At 40.1% G+C, this 22,603-nt stretch overlaps 2 protein-coding genes across 2 annotated transcripts; one reads left to right on the top strand and one right to left on the bottom strand.

Moving 5' to 3' along the window:
- Nucleotides 1–379: 379 nt before the first annotated feature.
- On the bottom strand, nucleotides 380–1,236 carry LOC147898738 (uncharacterized). Its single transcript, XM_087379699.1, has one exon. It carries the CDS (start codon nucleotides 1,163–1,165, stop codon nucleotides 449–451), a length of 717 nt encoding a protein of 238 aa, XP_087235825.1. The 5' UTR covers nucleotides 1,166–1,236; the 3' UTR covers nucleotides 380–448.
- Nucleotides 1,237–20,036: 18,800 nt separating this feature from the next.
- On the top strand, nucleotides 20,037–20,999 carry LOC147898737 (uncharacterized). Its single transcript, XM_087379629.1, has one exon. The coding sequence runs from the start codon at nucleotides 20,171–20,173 to the stop codon at nucleotides 20,885–20,887; it is 717 nt and encodes a 238-aa protein (XP_087235755.1). The 5' UTR covers nucleotides 20,037–20,170; the 3' UTR covers nucleotides 20,888–20,999.
- The last annotated feature ends 1,604 nt before the right edge of the window (nucleotides 21,000–22,603 follow it).

Below are 22,603 nucleotides of genomic sequence, written 5' to 3'. Positions count from 1 at the left end.
GGCCCTCCCCTCTTATTTGTAAGGGTAAGAATTAAAAACAAGGCTATCCCTTTAACCTTAGCTACGTCACATTTTCACCTTAGAAATTGATTGAATTTTTAAATTGAAAAGTAAAGGTATGTTCAATTGCTTCTCTCCTTACATTAAGATATGTGTGGATTGATATTTTGAGATGAAGGGCCTTTAGAATAGGAAAATGGGCAACTAATGGCGGAATGATTTCCTGAGATTAAGGGCTTTTACTATAGGAAAAGGGGAAGTATAAATGAGCAAACTTATGGACACATGGATCTAGAGTCCAATGCTGAATAAAATGGAAGGGGGCCAAGTTTTATTCATATTTCTTAGGAGGAAGCCAAGTTCTGACATTAGTGTTCCGACAGCATGGTGAAAGAGTAAATGTCATATCGTTTCGATTGAAGCCCCATATTATGGCTTGCAAGACCACTCACATGCCATATTTTTGCTTGTAGCTTTGCCACAATTGGTCCACAGTTTGCCCAAGCAAATCTTGAAAGTAGCTAACGTCCCACCCGGTGGCTAGCTTGGCATTCAGGCTCCTCACGAACCCCGCCTTCAGGCTCTCGCAATATTGCAGAAAATAAGCCGTGACATCGTAGCCTTGATTCCACGCATTGCCCTGCCCAGGCTTCACCCAGTGTCCATCAAGCGGAACAAACCCTGCCGTCAGCCGAATGTAATCGGCCATTCCTTCTATCAGCCCGCTGTCCGCAGTCCCCTGCCCGTTCCATTGCCATACATGGGTCATTTCGTGATACAGCACCCCTTTGACCTCCGTTACAACGTCCCCGCTGAAGCTGCCCACGTAGCTCTCGCTTAGATGTATAGCAGACTGATCAACACCGTCTCCCTCTGTGATCGCCACCGCACCGTTTGAAGGCACGTCGTCCACATAGAGGGTCACTTTGTTGACTTGCTTCTCGGGGATACTGGGATCTCCTCCGTAGAAAGTGTTTTGGATAAATTGACTTGCGGAGGCAAGAATATTTTGAGCTCCGGGTGATCCGATGAGCTGGTCGAACTTACTCCCGCCGGCCTCATTCTGAGCGTTGTTAACGACGACGTACTGGGTATCCGAGAAAGCTGCGGGGGAGGAGGAAATTATTAGAAGGAAGAGGTAAATGGGGAGTGAAATACGCAGCATATTGGGAGTATAAGGAAGAGAGAGAGCGAGGTTGATAGGTGCTGAAGGTATGAAAGGCTCTCTAGAGGTATGAAAATCCTCTGAAGGTAGGTAAAGGTATATTAGAAATGCTCTGAAGGCTAGGAGGTATGGAAATGCTCTGAAGCTTTTAAACACAGAAATGCTCTGAAGCTTTTAAAATCGGCCTCTACTGAATTGTCGAGAGTCCAAAGTCGCAGAGAATTCACGATCAAAGTTGGAAAGATGCGAGGACGGCAACGCGCTCACACCAACAAAGCTAAAGGACGGGCCCACACGTGGAGAGTACTCCTTCGGCAAGCAAAACAAGTGGGTACAGTCAAAGGAGAACAATTGTCAAGATGATTGGATGATTACTTTGCAACACCTATGATGGAAGCCCGTGCATAGGAAAGTTCTAATGATTTGCAAACTGTGTGACTCTGTGCATACGTGAGGGAGAGAGAGAGAGACCAAAATGGAAGGGGGCCACTTGGGAAGAAACTGTACGGGACACTTTTTTACAAAAGTGTAACTATAGCGCTGCCTCGAAGGCAGTGCTAACAAAAATAAAAGGCAGCAAACACGCTACTTGGAGATGGAACCTCTACCAATTGCTCATTAACTATTCCCTCGGCCACTAAACCAATCACGTTTTCAGGTAGAAATGGGGTGCTACCTTTACTTATATCATGATCACCAGGTGCTACTGCGTGGTATGAACGACCTCCCCGACAACCATGCTCCCCTCCATTTTCTTCCTCCTTGTCCAAGCACATGGTGTCAACCCCACCTAAGTCCCTTGCCTTGAAAAACGTGACTTCTTCAAATGGCCTCTTGGAGGCCTTTCTCCCTTTCCTATGAATCAAGATGGCCGAATCTATCTTGAAGGGCAACCTTGCATCTTCATTTAGACGCTAGTTTGACACCCATGTATATGGAGAAGGGTGCCTTAAGGAGCTTTTTGAATCATGGTTAGTACATCAACAAGGGAGTCGATCCAAAGGTTCAAACCATCCTTAGTCTTGGCAAGTTATGAGACACCTTTTTCTAGAAGGTCCTATCTTGATCTATAAACGGGCATGTTAGGTGAGTAATTCATTCTTAAGATCTTGAAAATGTATTTCTTTGTTTTGAAAAGTCACGAAGTTAACAAAGGCCAAAATATAACTTTGTCGACAAGTCACACCCACGTTTTAGCAATGAATCCGTACAAAGCTTATTGTTGGTGCACATGAGGTCAAAAATTTGCATCCAATGCCCCATTTTGGCTTAGTGGGCTAGCTAGTGGAGTATGGCTAATATTGATGTGTCACGATGTTTTTGTAATGGTTACATAATTGGAACCATGATAACATGAAATTTGGCATCATTCTTTGAAGTATTTGTCTATCACATTTATAACTTCCAATTTTCAACCCTCATCATCAAACCATCATACATCAAAGAAAGAGGACAAGTTAGTGGTAGAAATGCATTGAAGAGTCGATCTGTATTCTATTTCAATTTTTATTTGAAAAAACAAGTACAACATATTACATGTATACTATGTATAAGTACAATATATTACATGTATTCTATTTCAATTTTTATTTGAAAATAAGTACAATTATTACATGTATACTATGTACATACTAGAAAATGTGTGTGTATGGGGGGGCAGTGCATGCATGTATGTATGTATGTATGTATGTATGCATATCTATATGTATATCTACACACACACACGCACACATGGATATGCAAGATCGGTTGTGGCCAATTGCAAAACTACTTTTAGGGCATGCCGTGATGTGCACAGATGGGGAAATTACGAAATCTATGGTGGGTTGCGATGACATGGAATATAGCCCACATGCTCATCGGCTTTTTTTTTTTGCGGTGTGGAAGGCAAGGCCCTAATTCTTACCACAATGAAATTTTTGCCAGACTAAATCGTTATCTCGCTATAGAGTCCTTCATTGCGCCAATGCTAACGATACATCAGTGACATGCCACATGGACTTAGATGCTATATTTAATCTAGTATGATCACCATGTTGGTTTTACACGTAGCATTGCCCGCACATCTTTGAAGCCATGAACAAGATTCTTGGTGGAATACATAGGACCATGCCAATTTTATCACGATTATTGCAACACACTTGCATGAACCAAGTGAGGACCAAGTCAACCATTGCGATGGCCATGTCAACCTATGCAGGCATAAAGTCTATAGTTATATATTGTAACCATGGTGCTAGTTGGTGATGTGAAACATGCGGCATTGCATGCAGAAAAGTGGCATACGTCAACCATCAGGATGGTTAAAATTGTTATAGGCATAGTGGCCTGCCTCAACCATCATGACCCCATCACGATCATAGAAATTAGCCACGCCCACCACTGCATTGGCTATAACCAACCAATTGAAACCAAACACATCAACCCCATGGAAAACATTTTTTAAAGCCCTTAGATTAGGGTAGTCCTAAAGCTTAATCGAGATTGTATCTTAACACTTTCCAAAAATCATAAACATGTCAAGATTTTCAAATAAGTGCTATGCTTTGTTTGCAAAACTAGAGCCACTCGAATGACCACCACTTTAGCCAGATTAACTTCTGATGAGATAATGTGACCTAAGATCAACCACTCTTAACACAAATCCCACACTACGTTGGGTTAAGACTTAGTAGCTAATTAGCAGAGCAAGTGAGAGAGACGCTTAAATGCTGCAAGTGCTTATTCTTATTACCGAATCATACTAAAATCACTTATGAAAACATGCATGAATGTTTGCAAAAAATCTTGAAAAAACTCATCACCATTCTCTGAAAGGTTGCCAAGGCATTTTTTAGATCAAAATTCATAATGCTAGAAGCAAAGGCTCCCAACTTTCTGATAAAGATTATCTTCTCTTTATATTCAGATGCCATCAAACTTGATTAGAACCAGTAAACTCATCCAAGTAAGAGGACATCAATTGCATTCAAGAGAAAGTTGGAGTAAATGGAAGAGGGAATGGATTCAAGACTATTGCTACATTGACTTTGCAATATTATATATTATATCCCTTAAAGTAACCTAGAAAACAACTCAATTATTTAGTGCTTTGGCCTATTTAAATAAATCTCTCTCTCTGATACACCTCCGAGGGCTTTTCTAGTTCTGCACCTAGCCATGGTGCTCCCTTATTTCTAATGTTTCCTTTGTGGAGCCTCTCTCTGGAGGTCTCCCTTGAACCCAGTGCATGCCATGTGGACTTCTTATGATGCCAAGTGTCATTTCCAAGGCCCTTACTCTTTTAACCTTTCTTGGCATCCCTCTTAATGCTAGATCTATTTTGCCTAGGTATTAATTTGCATGTCCACTGTCACACTATCAAGCCCTCTTGGTCTTCTCCCTCAGCTTTATGCCATTATGGTTGACATAACATTCCCTTCCCCTTAAGAATGGTTTACGTCCTCGAAAACAAGATTGGGAAACCTCCTCTTGAGATTGCTTACCCTTTCCCGTGTTGAACTCTCTTCATGTCTATCTTTCCAACTTAACCAAACATTCTTGCCATATTGTATGTCATGTTCTTTTTTCTTTTCTATCTAAAATTCTTTCGGGTTCGTGTGGTAAAGATGCAGGTTCAATGAGTTCAACTAGGACTTCATTTCTAATGAGATTATCATCATCTCCTAATTTTCTTTTTAGCCTACTAACATGAAAAACTAGATGTACTCTACATCCCTCAGGGAAGGCTAATTTGTAAGCACGTTCTTCAATCCTCTTAAGTATTGTGAATGGTCCACAATACCTAGGAGACAGCTAATTCAGACATTTACCTGTCTTTAGAGATTCTAAAGATTCAGGTACCTTGAGGTAGACTCTCTCATTTACTTCAAACTCTGACCTTCTACAGTGGGGGTTTACATAACTTCTTGCTCTATCTTGAGCTCTTCTTATGCTATGTTTAGCTAATTTAAGTGTTTGATTCATATCTTCAAGAAAGTCTTTGGCCACTTGAACCTTCTCTTTTCGAGTCCCGTCATTGGGACTCTTGGTTGAAATCCATACATCATCATGAATGGACTAAAACCTGTAGCTGAATGTTTGGCACTGTTATATGCAAATTCTCATATGGGCAGATATTGTTTCTAATTAGTTTGTTGTTTACTTACATATGCTCGAAGCATATTCTCAATAATCTGATTGACTTTTAGTTTCACCATCACTCTGTGGATGATCCGCGATGCTCATATTCAATGAAGTTTCTAACCTCTTAAACAAAACCCTCCAAAAATGGCTGTTAAATTTGCTATCCCAATCACTAACAATACCGGCCGGTAGCCCATACACTCTATAGATATGCTCCACAAATAGCCTAGCTAATTTTGGAGTTTTAACATCTTCATTAACAGGAATAAAATGAACCATCTTGGTCAACCGATCCATAATTACCCACATGGAGTTGTGCCCCCTCTGTGTCCTAGGTAATCCCACAATGAAATCCATGGAGATGATTTCCCATTTGCCAGATGGAATCTCCAATGGGTGTAGGAGACCTCCTACCTTAAGGCGTTCAGCCTTATTGACGTGGCATTTTTGGCATTTCAATACATAATCTTGGACGTCCTTACTTATTCCAAGCCAAAAGAATTGTCTTTTCAGAAGCACATATGTCTTCTGAATTCCCGGGTGTCCAGCACTCGAACTATCATGACATTCAAAAAGAATTTAGTGCCTAATGTTGTTATTATTCGTGACACATACTCTACCTCATAGAGCAGATAGCCATCTTCAATAGCATATGTTTTCCACTTGAGTCCTTTATCAAAAACCTATGGTGTGTCACCATTTCCATATGACTCCTCAGTGAAAGACTCTCAATTAGTTGGATCCCTATGGAACATTGACCGATTCTCCTTCTTTCTCAAAAGATAAGGCCGCATGGCAAGCTTTCTAGGTGCAAATAGCAAGATCCTAGGGTACTCCACACACCCATAGGACATGGCCTAGGTCACAATTTATCACATGAGCAAATTTGCATGTCATTAATAACCCACAATGCCACATCATTAGTATACATAGTAGTCCATATCATCATTACCACATCATAGGGCATCAGCACAGTCCACATCAAAATTTCCATATCATCAATGCCATGTGGCACACATAGTGCCAGCTTGGTGCGGTTACCTGGACTACAAGGAACACTGTGCGCTTTCCATGTTTACCACACCTACCACATCTTCATTTTCTTTGCAAGTATTGCTCTACATAGATAGACACTACATGTGCACCTGACTACCACATCACCCTTTTGACCCCTCTTGTTGATCAAGCCACAACTTTTGATCCAGGAAGAATCTGGAGGTAGTCTAGAACTGAAAATAACCCATTTTTTGAGCTCCACATGCTTGTTTGATTACACACAAATTTTGGCACTTGCATTTGATAGTTTTGATCTCCTTGTTCAAAACCACTTGTTTTTCATATGAAAGCCTCTTTATCGACACATACTAACCCCAACACATTACAAAGAACTAAGAAAAGAAATCATGATTTCTCATCATTGTGATGGTTGGTGTAGCATAGATTAGCATAGCTAAGTTTATCTTGGATGAGATTTAACTCCACAAAGCCAATTGAGCCCTTTCTCAAACTCACCTAGCTAGTTCCTATTGAAGTCATCTAGGGATTACCAAATCACATGACTATGTAAAGTTTTATGTCATCACCTAACAAAATTATGATATCACATTAGCAATGGGAAATTATGGCATATTTGGTGATGACCTATTAACTGGGAATTAAAACATCAATATAACCCCATATACCACTGGTATATTTATAAAATCAGTATCAATATAAACCTACATACTGACGGTATAACTATCATATATATCGATGATATTTAGGCTTATACCACCAGTATTCTTAGATAGCTTGCGAGTGTGCGTTGATTTTTTGGCCGGTGGAGAGATGACCTGAAAAGTTCCTCACACTGGTCTAGGGCTTCCAGGATGGCATGGCTACTCTATCCAATCCTTACATTGGATGGATCAAGAAAGCATCATTATTTTAGGTGTTTAGAGAATTGCTTAGCAGCTTAAATGCCAATGTGTAGGTATTTTTAAATGCTTAGAGTTGTGATTATGGCACCATTGCTGTGTCTGATCTATAGATTTTGTGGGGTATAAAAAATGTCATGATTGCACTTCTATTTTTAATCATATGCAAATTTAAAATGGTTCAGGTAGAACTTAGAGGTAGAAACATATAAGCTTGCATATGATCAAATAATTCATGAATCAAATCATTGCATATGATCTTTCATGAATCAAATAAGCTTGCATATGATCAAATAATTCATGAATCAAATCATTGCTTGCATATGATCTCTCATGAATCAAATGATTGCATCAAAATTACTATAAGTCATGAAAAATAGTGGACGAATGAATATAGGTGAACCCTACATTTTGAGATAATTCATACATGCAAATTAATTACACCAAAACCTAGGGGTTAGAACAGTAATGTCATGAATTATCCATTGCACCAAAGTCTCAATTCATGATATCATAGGACTTGTGTAGATGTTAGGGTTTAGGGTTTTGGTAGAACTTTGAAGTAGAAACACACAAATTTGCATATGTGTTGACCTCGAGTTATCTCAATGACCTTGGGCTAATACCATGCATGCAAGTCACGTAAAGTTAGCTTGGATCGAGACCATTAGAAGGCTAGTAATCAACACCAATAGTTGGAGCAGTGTGACCCTGAATCACAAGAAAGGCCTATTTAGGGCAACATAAAGAAGCCAATCAATGGTAGCGATCGGGGCTTGGCAATTTGCGAGTAAGTTTTTGCAAGTTTTGCGAGCTTTTATTGAATTTTTTCTATAGCTCATGGCATGGCATTAAAGATTGTTTGGTGTACAACTCTTACAGCCACCTTGATCTCTAGCTACAAGGACCAACCATAATGTTTTTTTTTAATGGGAAAATTTAAGTAGAACTATGCATTCAACATTGGGAGAAATTTAAAATAACGTTATATGTACAAATTGTATTCTTACATGAAGAGGACCCAATACAAATAGGCACATCTCTGAAAAAACTACAAATGACTGATGTTCAAATATTTGACCTATGGATGACCATTGTTACTCTACTCCATTGGTACAAATTCCTTGGAACAAAACAAAACTTGAACTTTGTTGCTAGAGGGGTATAAATTCATTGGAACAAAACAAAACTTTTGAAACATGCACAATTTGACCTCTTTGACACCAGAAATAAGCCAGTAAAAAACTCTACACCTCCATTTGTCAATCCCACCACATTACTGAGGTTTGCCGGCGATGGACAAAATGGACTTCTTGGTTATATTTCAGTGCAGTTTGCATTTGCGGAAACGTATAAAATGATGTACCTACAAGAAAAGGGGGCCAAGATGGAGGAGATAGCCATTCGTGCAAAATTGGAGCAGCAGTTGCAGAATGAAATTGAGGAGCATTCAAAGAGTAAAAAAGAGTTGACAAGAGCAAGAAAGAAGAGAACCGTGCTTGGAGACAGACAGCGTAGCAGGAAGATTAAAAACATTGCAAATTTGAAGGCTGGGACTGGTGGATGCAAGCGACGAATTCAGGAAGCAAGGTTAGATTGAAATTTATCATTTTGTATACTCAAAAAGGCTCTCTTCCAGACTATATCTATTTCGTTGATTGTCGCAAAATAAGAATGGAGGTGCTGAATAATATAGTCATATTGTGTTGTTATTACAGGAAATTATTGGAGCCTGCAAAAGAAAATATGGACCCGAACCTTCTTCCTGTTAAACAAATGAAAGGATTGCTTTCTTGCGGTGTAGCAAAAGGTTTGATTGAGGAAAAAAAATACAAAACAGTCAAACGCAATGTTGTAGAGAACTTTGTATCCAATAATCAAGTTGATGGCACTATAATCCAAGAGGCTCTTGATGTTAGTGGAGTTAGCAGGAAGGGATATAGTTCGATTTTCCATGCGATATCCTCAACTTTGAAAGATCAAAGGATTAAACGAGTTTTACTGCCAAATCCAGCAACCGTGTGGAGGATAAGAGGTCATTTGAATGAAAGTATAGATGAATTTATTGGGCAATATATCCATATTGAAGAAATATTTCATGGTGTTAAAGGAACCACTGTGTATGATCCTTGGAACAATATATTTTTAGATCTGCAACAACTTCAAAAAAGAATGGTCGAGTTTTATGGAATAACATTTAAGGAGTGCAAAGGCATTTTGAAATTTGTTATCAAACTGGATGAGTGTGAGGTTGTAAAGGAAAAGAAAATGGAAAGAGTTACTATTACATTGATGAATGGAGCGATTGATACATCATTGACTGAAGCGAGTTCGAAGTATTTTAGTGTGCAGTCAGAGAAACACATATGGTGGTTAGGCTCGTTCCAGGTATGATCATGGGTTGTTTTATACTTGATTTTGGTCATTGTTTTCAAATCTGATATAGTAATACTTTTGTTTTCTATAATCTCACAGGTGAAGACCGAAGACCATGAAACACTAGATTGGGTGTTTCATCACACGGAAATACCAACAATAATCAAAAGACAAGTGCAAGGCGAGAATCTCCATGTTGCAGGAAAAGGTGATTTTCAAGTAGAGTGGCACATGGCCGGGGATCTTAAAACACTTAAGTGCATGTATAACATTAGTAAAGGAGGCAACTCAAAGTCTCCTTGTCTTTACTGCAAAGAATCAGCTCAAGTAATGGATTCAAAATGGTGGAAGAGAGCACCTAATAGAGATAAAGTTGACCCTGACTTCAAGGCCATTCTGGACATTCCACTATGTAATGTTCACATCTGCACATTGCATGGTCTATGTCGAATTATTGAGAAATTGGTATTTTTATATATTGGATTTGCTTGGAAACTCCGTCCCGAAAAAAATAGAAAGGATGCTCTTCAAGCATTGGAAAAAGTGTTATCCCCGATATAGGTCTGCATGGAGGAGATGTTCAAATCACAAAGGATTTTAAAAAGTCTACCAATGGCAAGGAGGTACCAATCAAGCCCTCTATTGGTGGTGTTAAGGCAAGAAGATTCTTGTCTCGACCCAAACACAGTAAGCAAGTAAGGCAAGGTAGAGCAGTTTCAAAGATTAATTATGGATTGTGGAAGCAAGTCCATAATGCTGTGAAAGATCATGAGGCAGATGGGGAAGCACGAAATAGGAAGGCAGAGGTGTGGAGGTCTCTTGATCAACTCTTCATGTTCTGTGACAAAGTAACATGGACAAAGAGTGATTACAAGAACTTTGAGGAGGCAATTAAACATTTTGGAAAGTCAATGAAAGACGCGTGGACAACCTGCAATATAACTCACTACATGGTAAGGTTATGTCTTTTTCTTTTACTTAAGTGTGATCTTCTTTTTTTTTATTACTTACTATGCATTCTTATGTCTTACAGCATATCATATACAACCACCTTCCCTATTTTGTCAAAAAGTATGGATGCCTAGCTATTTGGTCTACCCAAGGCATGGAGAAGTCTCACTACATGGCACGTAATGCATTTTTTAGACACACACAACACTATGGAGGGAGTCAGAAGGCGAATAGTCTGAAGGAAGTCTTCCAATGGTTTTACCGAGGCATACTACAGAGGCTGCATGCTAAAAGAAAAGTTGCTAGCTCCAAAATCAAGCTTGCTTTTCTTCTAGCCCAAAAGCAAAGACGAAGACAAGCTCTAGACAATTCAATTCAAAGACGAAGACAAGCTCTAGACAATTCAATTGCAGCAGGAGACATAGACAATGGAGGGAATCGAAGATATTTAGAAACCATAAATGGACAAGTAAACATGAATAGGACTCATTTGTAACTTATTGGTGTTATGTCCACATGTTTTCAAACTCATTCAATAGAAATTTTTTTAGTGGAACAAGTGACTCTTGGTGTTATGCATGAAAAAAATTTCAATGTGAAACATATGATCTGAACTTAATACAATTTGTTTACAATTTCAATATATTGTTCATTTAATATTTAACGACACCACTCTATGTAAATGTACAAATCATTTCATCATCAACTTATTAATCATTTATACAAGATCATACCAGATATCAAAGACTTTATACAAATCAGTTCAAATTTAATATAATGTTTGTGCTATATTCGATGACTAAATCCTATTTCTCCCAGGGCCTGCCGATCGGAACTCTCTTTTTGATCTTGATTGGAGTCTTTTTCTTCTTTATTGGCTTGATGTCGACTGTCTCTTTATCTTTTTCTTCAGCTCTCTCCACCTGTTCCTCTTCTTGGACTGTGTGGCCTGATGCAATCATGGGTGGCTCTCGAAACCTTACGAGCTGGTGTTTTCCATAGCCCTCTAGATATTTGGGGTCCTTAACACCACATGCTAATGCATAAGAAGTGTAAGACAAAAAGTAAGCGGCCCTAGAGGCCTGCTTATTCACATAATCTCCAAATATATCTATGGCAGACAACCTCTCTATCAAAATGATCTTTTCCTTTTGCCATGAAAGAGCATGTCCACCTAAAGCCCTGGACAAACATTTTAGGAAGTAAACAATGGCTTCTCCATTGTTGCTCAACTGCCTATGGTAAATCAAGATCTTGGCACTGCCTAGATCATGAATATAATGAGCTAGGCCTGACATTTTGCGAAACCCAACCTGCCTGCTTCCACTTGATCTCTGGAGGAATGTGTTATCCTCAATTTGTAGCTGCAACATATCAAAGGATTGGAGTGAGACAATACACAACCTACAAAACTAAAGTTAAGCAGAAGTCAAAGTATATGATTTGAAGTACCTTCTCATTTTCATCAGCAACAAGCAGTTCATCTTTCCAAAGATTTATCCCTCTCCCTTCTTGTCCAGCCTCTTCTCTAGTCTTTTCTGTGTATAGTGCTGAGAGATTCATAGCTTCCTGTGTGAGCTGGAAGGCAGCTTCATCTGGCTCTTGGAACTTTTCAGCCTCTTTGAAACAAAATGAAAGGGCCTCTACAGGATCAAACATTGTTTCCAAAGCCAGTAGTGAATGGTCATCCTCTATGCCAACCTCCTTGTCAAGCCTTGAAGCCTGGGCAATAAGGGAAATGGCATAGTCCTCCCTCAAATCAAACATACACTCTATATCATGGAGGAAAACATAATCCATTCCACCAATCAACACACCTGGAAGCATGGGCACTGCATAGTTGCTGCTCTGAACATCAAAATCTTCAACTGGCTCTGCTCCCCTCAGAGTTTTTTTCCTCAGTTGAACAAGGTCAAGAGCAGCCACTTGCAGCCCCTCATCCTGAAGGTTGATATCTTCTTCTTGCTCTGCCATTTCAGAGACCAAAGAAACATCTTCCTTTTCAGAAGCTTCAGATGTGTCTTCTTCTTCTATTTCCTGCCCTTGTTCATCCAAAGACTCCTGACTGAAGACAATGTACATAAGAAATGCCATGCTCTCCTCCAGCACTCTGCACTTTCTGGTGTGCAAAGTATAGTTGAATTTATAGTGATCAGGCAGGCTGTCAAATCTTCTGTTCACATGGTACCTCAGCCTGTCATTGGAGACAATATGATTAAGGTGCACAAAAACCTTTTCTCCTCCCACAATTCTTCCTGCCTCTGTCAGTTCTTTGAAGGCATCCCAATAGTCTGAAAGAAAATCTTTGTGCTGCTCCAGTACAGAGCTCATTGTGAACTCCATGTTGAAAATACTGTGGTATAAATGGAAGTTACTCTGAGCCTTGCATTTGTGAAGAAACTCAAATATGAGCAAATCTAGAGAACTGTCCTCTTCTGGTTCCATTTGTTTTTTGATGGAAGAATCAGCACTCTGCTCCAGCCTCTTCTTTTTGCCTGTTCAAATGCTTATATACTATGAATTCTATATGCTGACATATGCAATCAGTGAATGCATTGTATATCACCAGATAATTCCTTCATGACATCTCATCACTCACCTGGTGATTGCTGTGGTCTAATAATAGCAGCAGAAAAGTCCAGCTTCCTCTTGAAAGGTGGGGCCTGGGAGCAAGGAAGATTTCCACAGGGCTAAAGATAGCAAATTAATGAGGTAGAAGTGAGAAACAAATAATACACAGGAATTTGCAGCAAAATGCGATATGGGCTGTTTAGAGAATTGTAAACCACTCTCCTCACATTTTGTTGCAAATTCTCAAATTCTGTTCATGTGCATGTCAAATCAAGCACTTGGTTCATCTCAGTGATTCCTGGACACTATGATCTCATATGCAAGAGAAATAATGGAATGAGTGAAACTATTCATGAGGAATGTGTCAACAACAGGAATTTGCAGCAAAATGCGATATGGGCTGTTTAGAGAACTATAAACCACTCTCCTCGCATTTTGTTGCAAATTCTCAAGTTCTGTTCATGTGCATGTCAAATCAAGCACTTGGTTCATCTCAGTGATTCCTGGACACTATGATCTCATATGCAAGAGAAATAATGGAATGAGTGAAACTTTTCATGAGCAAGGAGTCCACAACAGGAATTTGCAGCAAAATGCGATATGGGATGTTTAGAGAATTATAAACCACTCTCCTCGCATTTTGTTGCAAATTTATTGTTTCTATTCATATCAACCTACAATCTAATTTCTGGGTGATTTACCACATTGTGGAAGAAGGATGGAGCTGAGTGAAGACATTGGGACATCAAAAATCCAATGGATGGAAGAAATAAATGTTGAAAAACATTGAAACCAAACTAGAACTCTGACCTTTTTTTTCCTTTTCCATGCTGATTGAGTTGCACTGGTAAATCTCCTGCTCTTTCTCTAGCTTGAACTTTGCACTCTAGGTAACCTGGAGATCTGGCAGTACTGTCTTCAGGTAGGTTGCAGTCTGGATGGAGTGTACTGGGTAGGAAAGGATCAGAGAGAAAGGATCAGGAGAGAGTCGTGGCAGGGATGAGAGATTGGAATCCAGGGGAGGGAAAAGTGGTTGTGGTATTGATGATGAAATCATGAATGGCACAAGTTCCAAGGAATAAAGTGTACTTTCACACGTGCCAAATTTCAAACTCCAAGAGATCTGGGTCCCATCCACACGTGTGAAAAACGACTAGATTCCACACGTGTGGGATTTAGTGATTCTTTAATTCTATTTACACTTCTTTGTGGTATCCTGTTTTAGAACTCTTGCCCTCCAGTCTCTGCTCTTTTGCCTCCCTACCTCCATACTCTGTAGCATCAGCATCTTGTCCAGCAGCACAGAATCATCCTCAGCACAGATTACTCCTCAGCAGCACAGCACATCCACAGATAGATTCTAGGTCAGTAACAATGGGTTCTCCCCTTAGTCTCTGCAATCTTTTTGCCTAAAATAGAAAAAATACATCCTGTATGGAAATGCATAGACTCAAACCAAGACAGAGAAATCACTGTAGGAATGCAGATCTTCAAGTGTGATATTTGCATGTGATCTTCTTCTTCCACCCCTGTGATTGCCTTTTCTTTGTGAGAACATGTTCTGGTTTTGTGACTCCCCTTAGTCTCTGCAATCTTCTTGCCTAAAATAGAAAAATTACTCCTGTATGGAAATGCATAGGCTCAAACTAAGACAGAGAAATCACTGAAGGAATGCAGATCTTCAAGTGTGATATTTGCATGTGATCTTCTTGCATAACCTCCATTCATACTGTATTTGGTTGGAGAAACATAGAAATCACTGTAGGAGTGCACCAGCATTTCATTTAAAAAATTTGCAGCAAAATGCGATGTGGACCTGTTTGAAATTCCAAACTGCTCATATCGCATTTTATTGCAAATTTCTCTATTTGGCTTCTTCCACCCCTGTGATTGCCTTTTCTTTGTTAGAACATGTTCTTCATGTCTGTGATCTCTTTCCAATCCTTTGTATGTAGTTTTTCAGAGTGATGGCAAGAACCAAATCAACTGCAAGGCAAGTTGGCAAAGGACCAGGTCTTGCAGCAACAGCAGCTGGGACAGGTTCCAAGAAGTTTAGTGTGCCTCCAAAGGGAAGAGCTTCACATGGCAGGAAGGGTAAGCCAATGAGCTTGCTCAAGCAAAAGGCCAAAAGATTGAATAAGGGTGCAGGTGTGCTAAGGGAGATAAGGAGGCAACAGAAAGCCATAGGTTTTGCAATACCCAAAGCACCCTTTCAAAGACTGGTGAGAGAAATTTGTGACAGTTGGAACCTTGGGTTCAGGTGGAATAGAACTGCCATTCTTTCCTTGCAGGAAATGGCAGAGGATTACCTGGAGAAATATTTTGAGGATGCAATGCTTGTAGCAGCCCATGCTCACAGGGTGACTTTGATGGCCAAAGATTTCAACACTTTGTCTAGAGTGAGATGGAGATATGACAAGCTGGTTCATCTTGTGGAATGGCAGGACATCAAAATGAGAGATATATTGCTAATTCCACCTACAAGGAAGGTGAAGGTTGATGAGGTAAAGGTTGTTGAGGTAACACACTCAAAGAACACCAGAGGGAAGGTTGCTTATGAGGACTCACTGAAGCAGCAAATAAAAGAAACAAAATCTGTTATAGATGTGGAGACTGGAAAGAAGGAGCTACACATACATAGAAGGTTGAAGGAGCTGGGCCCTGATGTAGTTGTACATATTGAGGATGAAGTTTCAGTCAATGATTTTGATTTGACAAAACAATGCTTAGCAGCATTGGCTAACAAGAATGAGTATTGCTCAGATACTATCATTCTTGCGATGCTCTAGTAAGTGTCTTTAAATTTTACATTTTTTGCAAATCAATCCTCCTTGTAACTCTTTTATAACCTACCCTAATTATGTTCTGATCCTATGCAGCATGATGAGAAGCTGGCTTCACCCCTCTGTACAACATACAGTCCATATTGTTGATCCAGCCATTTCTTCTAGATTAAGAGACGCAAAGGAGACTTTTGCTACTTCCATATCATAGCAGGTATGTGGGTGACTACTTCTTTTAAGATTCTTCTTTAATATTGGGAACTCTTGTAGCCTTTCATTTTCTTATGCTTTTTTCCTTATGCAGTGACCACTGGAGTTTTGTGTCTATTGACATCCAGCAGAAGCAATGCTTTCTATTCAACTCTCTAAAAAACACACACAGAGAGCTGAAATTGTAAGTGCTGTGTGTGCTTTTTGAACTCAAAACTTCATTATTTTGATACCATACTAACTAAATTATACATATTGCAGTTGTATTAGAAGGCTATTAGATGCATTGGATCATTGTCCTCCAAATGTCTCTCTGTTGGATTCAATAGAGCCATTAAGTCTGGAGGTAAAAAGTCTATTAAATGCTATGTCTTTGAACTTATTGAATAATTTTGTTTTGTGCTGATGCTCACAGTTTCTAACATTTTTTTCTAACTGTACAGACACCACAACAAAATGATTCAAGTAGTTGTGGATGGAGGGTGCTGATCAATGCAAAATATATACTTTCAAGCTACTTTGAAAAGGAACAGCCAGATCTGGTAAGGAAAAATACTTTTCATTTAGCTTGAAGATAATTCATAATGATACAAAGTGTTCTAAATTATCCTCTGCCATTGCAGATGAAAGAGGATAGCTTCAGCCCCAACTATGTACATAATTTTAGAGCTCATACAATTTGGAGGTTTTTGAGCTATGCCTCCCCCAAACCTATTGTAGCAGCTACTGTGGAGCTGGGTGAAAGCTCTAAAGTACAAGAAGGTGTCATACACCTTGATCCCACATATGAAGCACCTAATGTTGAGGACCAGAAGCCACAGGAGCAATCACAGAGTGCTGAGGAGGAGCAGACACAGGAGCAAAGACCTGCTGCTGATGTTGAGGAGAAGGTGGAGAAGCAGCAAAGAGAGGCTTCTGGGGCAGTGGAGGAGACCAGATGGAGCACGGACAGGATGGAGCAGCAGAGAGAAGATCCTCCAGAAAATGTAGAGCAGCCTCTGGATGAAACTGTACATAAATAGAAAATGGATGTTAGAAATATGTTCTACAGATTCAGCTAAACAATTCTGTACAAAATCTTACTTGATTGAATACAAAACCTTTCTTTATGGAGTCTGTGTTATCTCAATTTTAAAATTTTCTATGTCTTTGCATTAAATTGAGCTCTCTCTTCTTCTGAGTAACTGCAAAAAAGCAATATGAATTAGAGTGGTAAATTAAACTAATAGCAATGCTTATAGAGACTAGGATAAATCAGATGGTGTACCTTTCTGTTCTTGTAGATAAATAAAAAGTCGTTTGAGATAGAACCTTCAGTCTCAAATAGAATGTCACTGCGCAATTGAGCTAGGGAGCAACATTCTCTTAACGAGATATTGGCTACCACATCACCATTCTCAACAACATCAATATCAATAAGTTTATTTTGTGCACCAAACGACTCTTCATCTTGGTCCATTGGGACAAGCTTTGTGCCTAGCATTCGACTGCGCTTGTAATAAAAAGAGAAAATAAAATTTTGTGATGCAACCATGTACTTCAGTTGCATAGAAGGTTGGACCACCTCACAAAACACTGAACTACATGTCTTCTTATCCCAACCTTTATCCAAAAATTATGGCATGCATGCCGAATTTGTTGCTTTAACTGTGAACATTGTTTTTGAAACCTTTACTGGAAAGGTATTAAAGAAGTCTACAAAAACTGTGAGAGGCATGCACAAAGAAATTTTTACTATCCTAGTGGCAATATTGGGCCTCAGAGCTTTCTGTACTTCTGTAAAAAGCTTCGCCCTATATGCCTCTGTAACACTAGAATGTGGGTGAGGCCAATCCACCGAATTCCACGCCGAAAGGTCTTGTTTTATTAATACACCATGTGTGTTAGCTTTGTCCAGCAACTGATAAAAATGATCAGTAAAAAATATACCCGATTGAGCTAGCTCTGTTGCACATCGACCTTGGTATTGTTGTTCTCCTATCGATCCATGCAGAACATCTATAAATCCCAGAATACAATCGATGTTTTGCCATGTCTCATACGATGAAGGATATAAATCTGAAATAAAAAAACACAAGAATGTCAATAAGTTAAGAGAGAAAGCTTCATCTTAAAAATCCATACACCTCATGAAGGAAAAAACCACAATAGAAAAATATACAATTAGGCCTGTGTTGCGGAAGATTTTTTGGATAGTCTCGCAAGACAAGTTCTTTATGCATGTACACGTGCTGAATCAAAACTTCTTTCATGGATATCTTCCCTTTGGTGATTTTAAAATCTCGTACTCTTCCCTTCCACGATGCCAAGAAAATGTTTTTTGTCTGGGGTCTTTTTCTTTTGCTAGGTTGCATGAGCACCCATGCTCCTTTCGAAACACTAAACCTTTCCCAAGTTCCTTCTGTTTTGACTGTACTTGAATTCTCTACCGACGAAATAGAAGAAGCAGGTCGACGGGGTAAGGATGTTTGGTATAATTTTGCCTTCGTAGCATTATCATCCACAGAGCGTCTTCCACAAGAACGGCCGTGGTTTTGGTTCACCATGGAGATTTTCTGAATCTGTAACAATAGCAAAGTAATGTAACTAAGATAACAATTTGAAGTTTCAAGAAAGAGAAAGTGGGCAAACAGACAGTTGACGAGAAACATCTTACTCTACGCCAAACAGGATCAAGGGAGCAGTTTTGGAAAAGAAAGGCTGTTGCACAATGAGGCAATGGTGTAGAATGGTAGACCTTTCGCACGAAAGGCGGCACAACATTTGAAAATTCAAAGGAAGGTGGAAGCGGGAAGGATCTTGTCAGATAAAATGTCAGTTTAGATTCTATCTTCTTGTCCAAAGATCTTCTAAGAATAAAAAACCAATCTCCTCATTAATGTAGCACGCTTGTACTTACATAAAGTATTGTTTCTTTTTTCTATTTTCTCTTATTTTCGTGAATTTTCAACGTTACGTTGGCCTTCTATTGATTGGTTGAGAGCTTATTTTTCCAAACCGTAAAAGGCCCCAAAATGAGCTCCCTTTTTTCCTAATGGAAAGGGAGAAAGGCCTCCAAGAGGCCTTTTGAAGAAGTCATGTTTTTCAAGGCAAGGGACTTAGGTGGGGTTGACACCATGCGCTTGGACAAGGAGGAGGAAAATGGAGGGGAGTATGGTTGCCGAGGAGGTCGTTCACACCACCCGGTAGCACCTGGTGATCATGATATAAGTAAAGGCAGCACCCCATTTCTACATGAAAACGTGATTGGTTTAGTGGCCGAGGGAATAGTTAATGAGCAATTGGCAGAGGTTCCATCTCCAAGCAGCGTGTTTGCTGCCTTTTATTTTTGTTAGCACTGCCTTCGAGGCAGCGCTATAGTTACACTTTTGTAAAAAAGTGTCCCGTACAGTTTCTTGCCAAGTGGCCCCCTTCCATTTTGGTCTCTCTCTCTCTCTCTCTCTCTCTCTCTCTCTCTCTCGTACGCACAGAGTCACACAGTTTGCAAATCATTAGAACTTTCTTATGCACAGGCTTCCATCACAGGTGTTGCAAAGTAATCATCCAATCATCTTGACAATTGTTATCCTTTGACTGTACCCACTTGTTTTGCTTGCCGAAGGAGTTGGGCGGCCTACTCTCCACGTGTGGGCCCGTCTCACCAATTGGTCCAGGTACGTATCCTCGACTTCTTCTCCATGTCCTGGCGGGTGGTGTGAAGCCGCCCTTTAGCTTTCTTGGTGTGAGCGCGTTGCCGTACAAGTTTTCCTCGCATCTTTCCAACTTTGATCGTGAATTCTCTGCGACTTTGGACTCTCGACAATTCAGTAGAGGCCGACTTTGAGAAGTCTGCCAGTCAATGTTCTAACGGGTGCAGCGTTTGGTCAAGATCTGTCATGACTTCTGTGGCATGGACGAAAATACCACCCGCGGTGTCTGTGTTTAAAAGCTTCAGAGCATTTCCATACCTCCTAGCCTTCAGAGCATTTCTAATATACCTTTACCTACCTTCAGAGCATTTTCATACCTCTAGAGAGCCTTTCATACCTTCAGCGCCTATCAACCTCGCTCTCTCTCTTCCTTATACTCCCAATATGCTGCGTATTTCACTCCCCATTTACCTCTTCCTTCTAATAATTTCCTCCTCCCCCGCAGCTTTCTCGGATACCCAGTACGTCGTCGTTAACAACGCTCAGAATGAGGCCGGCGGGATTAAGTTCGACCAGCTCATCGGATCACCCGGAGCTCAAAATATTCTTGCCTCCGCAAGTCAATTTATCCAAAACACTTTCTACGGAGGAGATCCCAGTATCCCCGAGAAGCAAGTCAACAAAGTGACCCTCTATGTGGACGACGTGCCTTCAAACGGTGCGGTGGCGATCACAGAGGGAGACGGTGTTGATCAGTCTGCTATACATCTAAGCGAGAGCTACGTGGGCAGCTTCAGCGGGGACGTTGTAACGGAGGTCAAAGGGGTGCTGTATCACGAAATGACCCATGTATGGCAATGGAACGGGCAGGGGACTGCGGACAGCGGGCTGATAGAAGGAATGGCCGATTACATTCGGCTGACGGCAGGGTTTGTTCCGCTTGATGGGCACTGGGTGAAGCCTGGGCAGGGCAATGCGTGGAATCAAGGCTACGATGTCACGGCTTATTTTCTGCAATATTGCGAGAGCCTGAAGGCGGGGTTCGTGAGGAGCCTGAATGCTAAGCTAGCCACCGGGTGGGACGTTAGCTACTTTCAAGATTTGCTTGGGCAAACTGTGGACCAATTGTGGCAAAGCTACAAGCAAAAATATGGCATGTGAGTGGTCTTGCAAGCCATAATATGGGGCTTCAATCGAAACGATATGACATTTACTCTTTCACCATGCTGTCGGAACACTAATGTCAGAACTTGGCTTCCTCCTAAGAAATATGAATAAAACTTGGCCCCCTTCCATTTTATTCAGCATTGGACTCTAGATCCATGTATCCATAAGTTTGCTCATTTATACTTCCCCTTTTCCTATAGTAAAAGCCCTTAATCTCAAGAAATCATTCCGCCATTAGTTGCCCATTTTCCTATTCTAAAGGCCCTTCATCTCAAAATATCAATCCACACATATCTTAATGTAAGGAGAGAAGCAATTGAACATACCTTTACTTTTCAATTTAAAAATTCAATCAATTTCTAAGGTGAAAATGTGACGTAGCTAAGGTTAAAGGGATAGCCTTGTTTTTAATTCTTACCCTTACAAATAAGAGGGGAGGGCCCCTCCCTCTCATGATAGAGGGAAATCCTCATTAGTTCCTCTCCTATTTACTTCTCCCCTTGCCTTTCCACCCCTCCAATAATGAATACATGTTCAAATTCTGTTCAATTAGGGGAATTTACCAATATTGTGTGATCTAAGCTTTTTTTTGTGTGTAATTTGAGCACAATTAATCGTGCGTAAGGATTCTCCCATTGCACCTAGTTTATTCGAGGAGCCACATTAAAGTATGGTTTGTGGCACTCAAATTGTTTGAGCTGATGGTACATTCCTTAACAGAGGATCAAATATCCTTCAAAAGTAAATACTTATGCTTTGCTGCATGAAATTAGGAATTGAACTCATAATCTCAAGGCTCACTTGTATGAGCTCATTGTTACCTTTCGAGATCTCTCTCTTGGAAGGAGCCCCCCTCTGTAATGGTGTTGAGAAGCCCCTTCATTCCCCCTTCAATCAATGTGCATCCCCACCTCCCCCCCTCCCCATGCCCATCCACCATCCCTACACCCTCTCCCTCTGTCCTCCCTTGTTCAAGTCCCAACCCCCCCTTTATTCCACCTTCTCCTTAGATTATTGGCATGTACTTTCCCTCCTTTTCACCCCTCACCGTCTCTCCACAACTAATAATCCGTAGCAGAGACACTACCTTGGGAGTCCTAAACCTCAAACCTTTCATAGAAGTATCCCCCATCCAATGTCTCTATAAAGGTCTCCTTTGGCAAGAACTCCAGTCTACCCTCCTATTACTCTAAGTCAAGGGACCCCATCATCTGCCAATCAAGGCTACTTTAGGCAGAGACTTTAATGCTATGCCAAGACACCTTTGATAAAAGACAAAATCTATTTTGAACTCAACTTTGTAATTAATAAATACCCTCTTTTCTCTACAAAAAAGAAAGTTTAGAGATTATAACATAATGACACATTTTTCCATGTTTGATTGTTAAATTTGAAGCTCCACTTTATATAAAAATTAATTACACAATCCTCTCATGTGTGTAAATTGTGTAATTAAAAATTCCCCCTCCATTAGCTAAGCTATTATACTATATGTTTATAATTGACCCCTTGAAGACTTAATTAGCATAATCTAGTCATCTATATTAGACGATTGAAAAATGTCCTTTTTAGAATTAAGGCCAGGCTTAATTTATGTTATATGTATTGGTCCTTTGGTCCTCTATATTACTAGATATGTGAACAATATTTTTTCCTTAACCCTTACTATCTGCAAAGCCTTCTAGTAGATTGTGAGCACACTGACCGATA

Source organism: Dipteris shenzhenensis, chromosome 9, assembly GCF_047967505.1.
Source record: "Dipteris shenzhenensis isolate YYH24624 ecotype China chromosome 9, Dip_SZ_1.0, whole genome shotgun sequence".
NCBI lineage: Eukaryota > Viridiplantae > Streptophyta > Polypodiopsida > Gleicheniales > Dipteridaceae > Dipteris > Dipteris shenzhenensis.
This window is presented reverse-complemented; position numbering and strand designations above follow the sequence as displayed.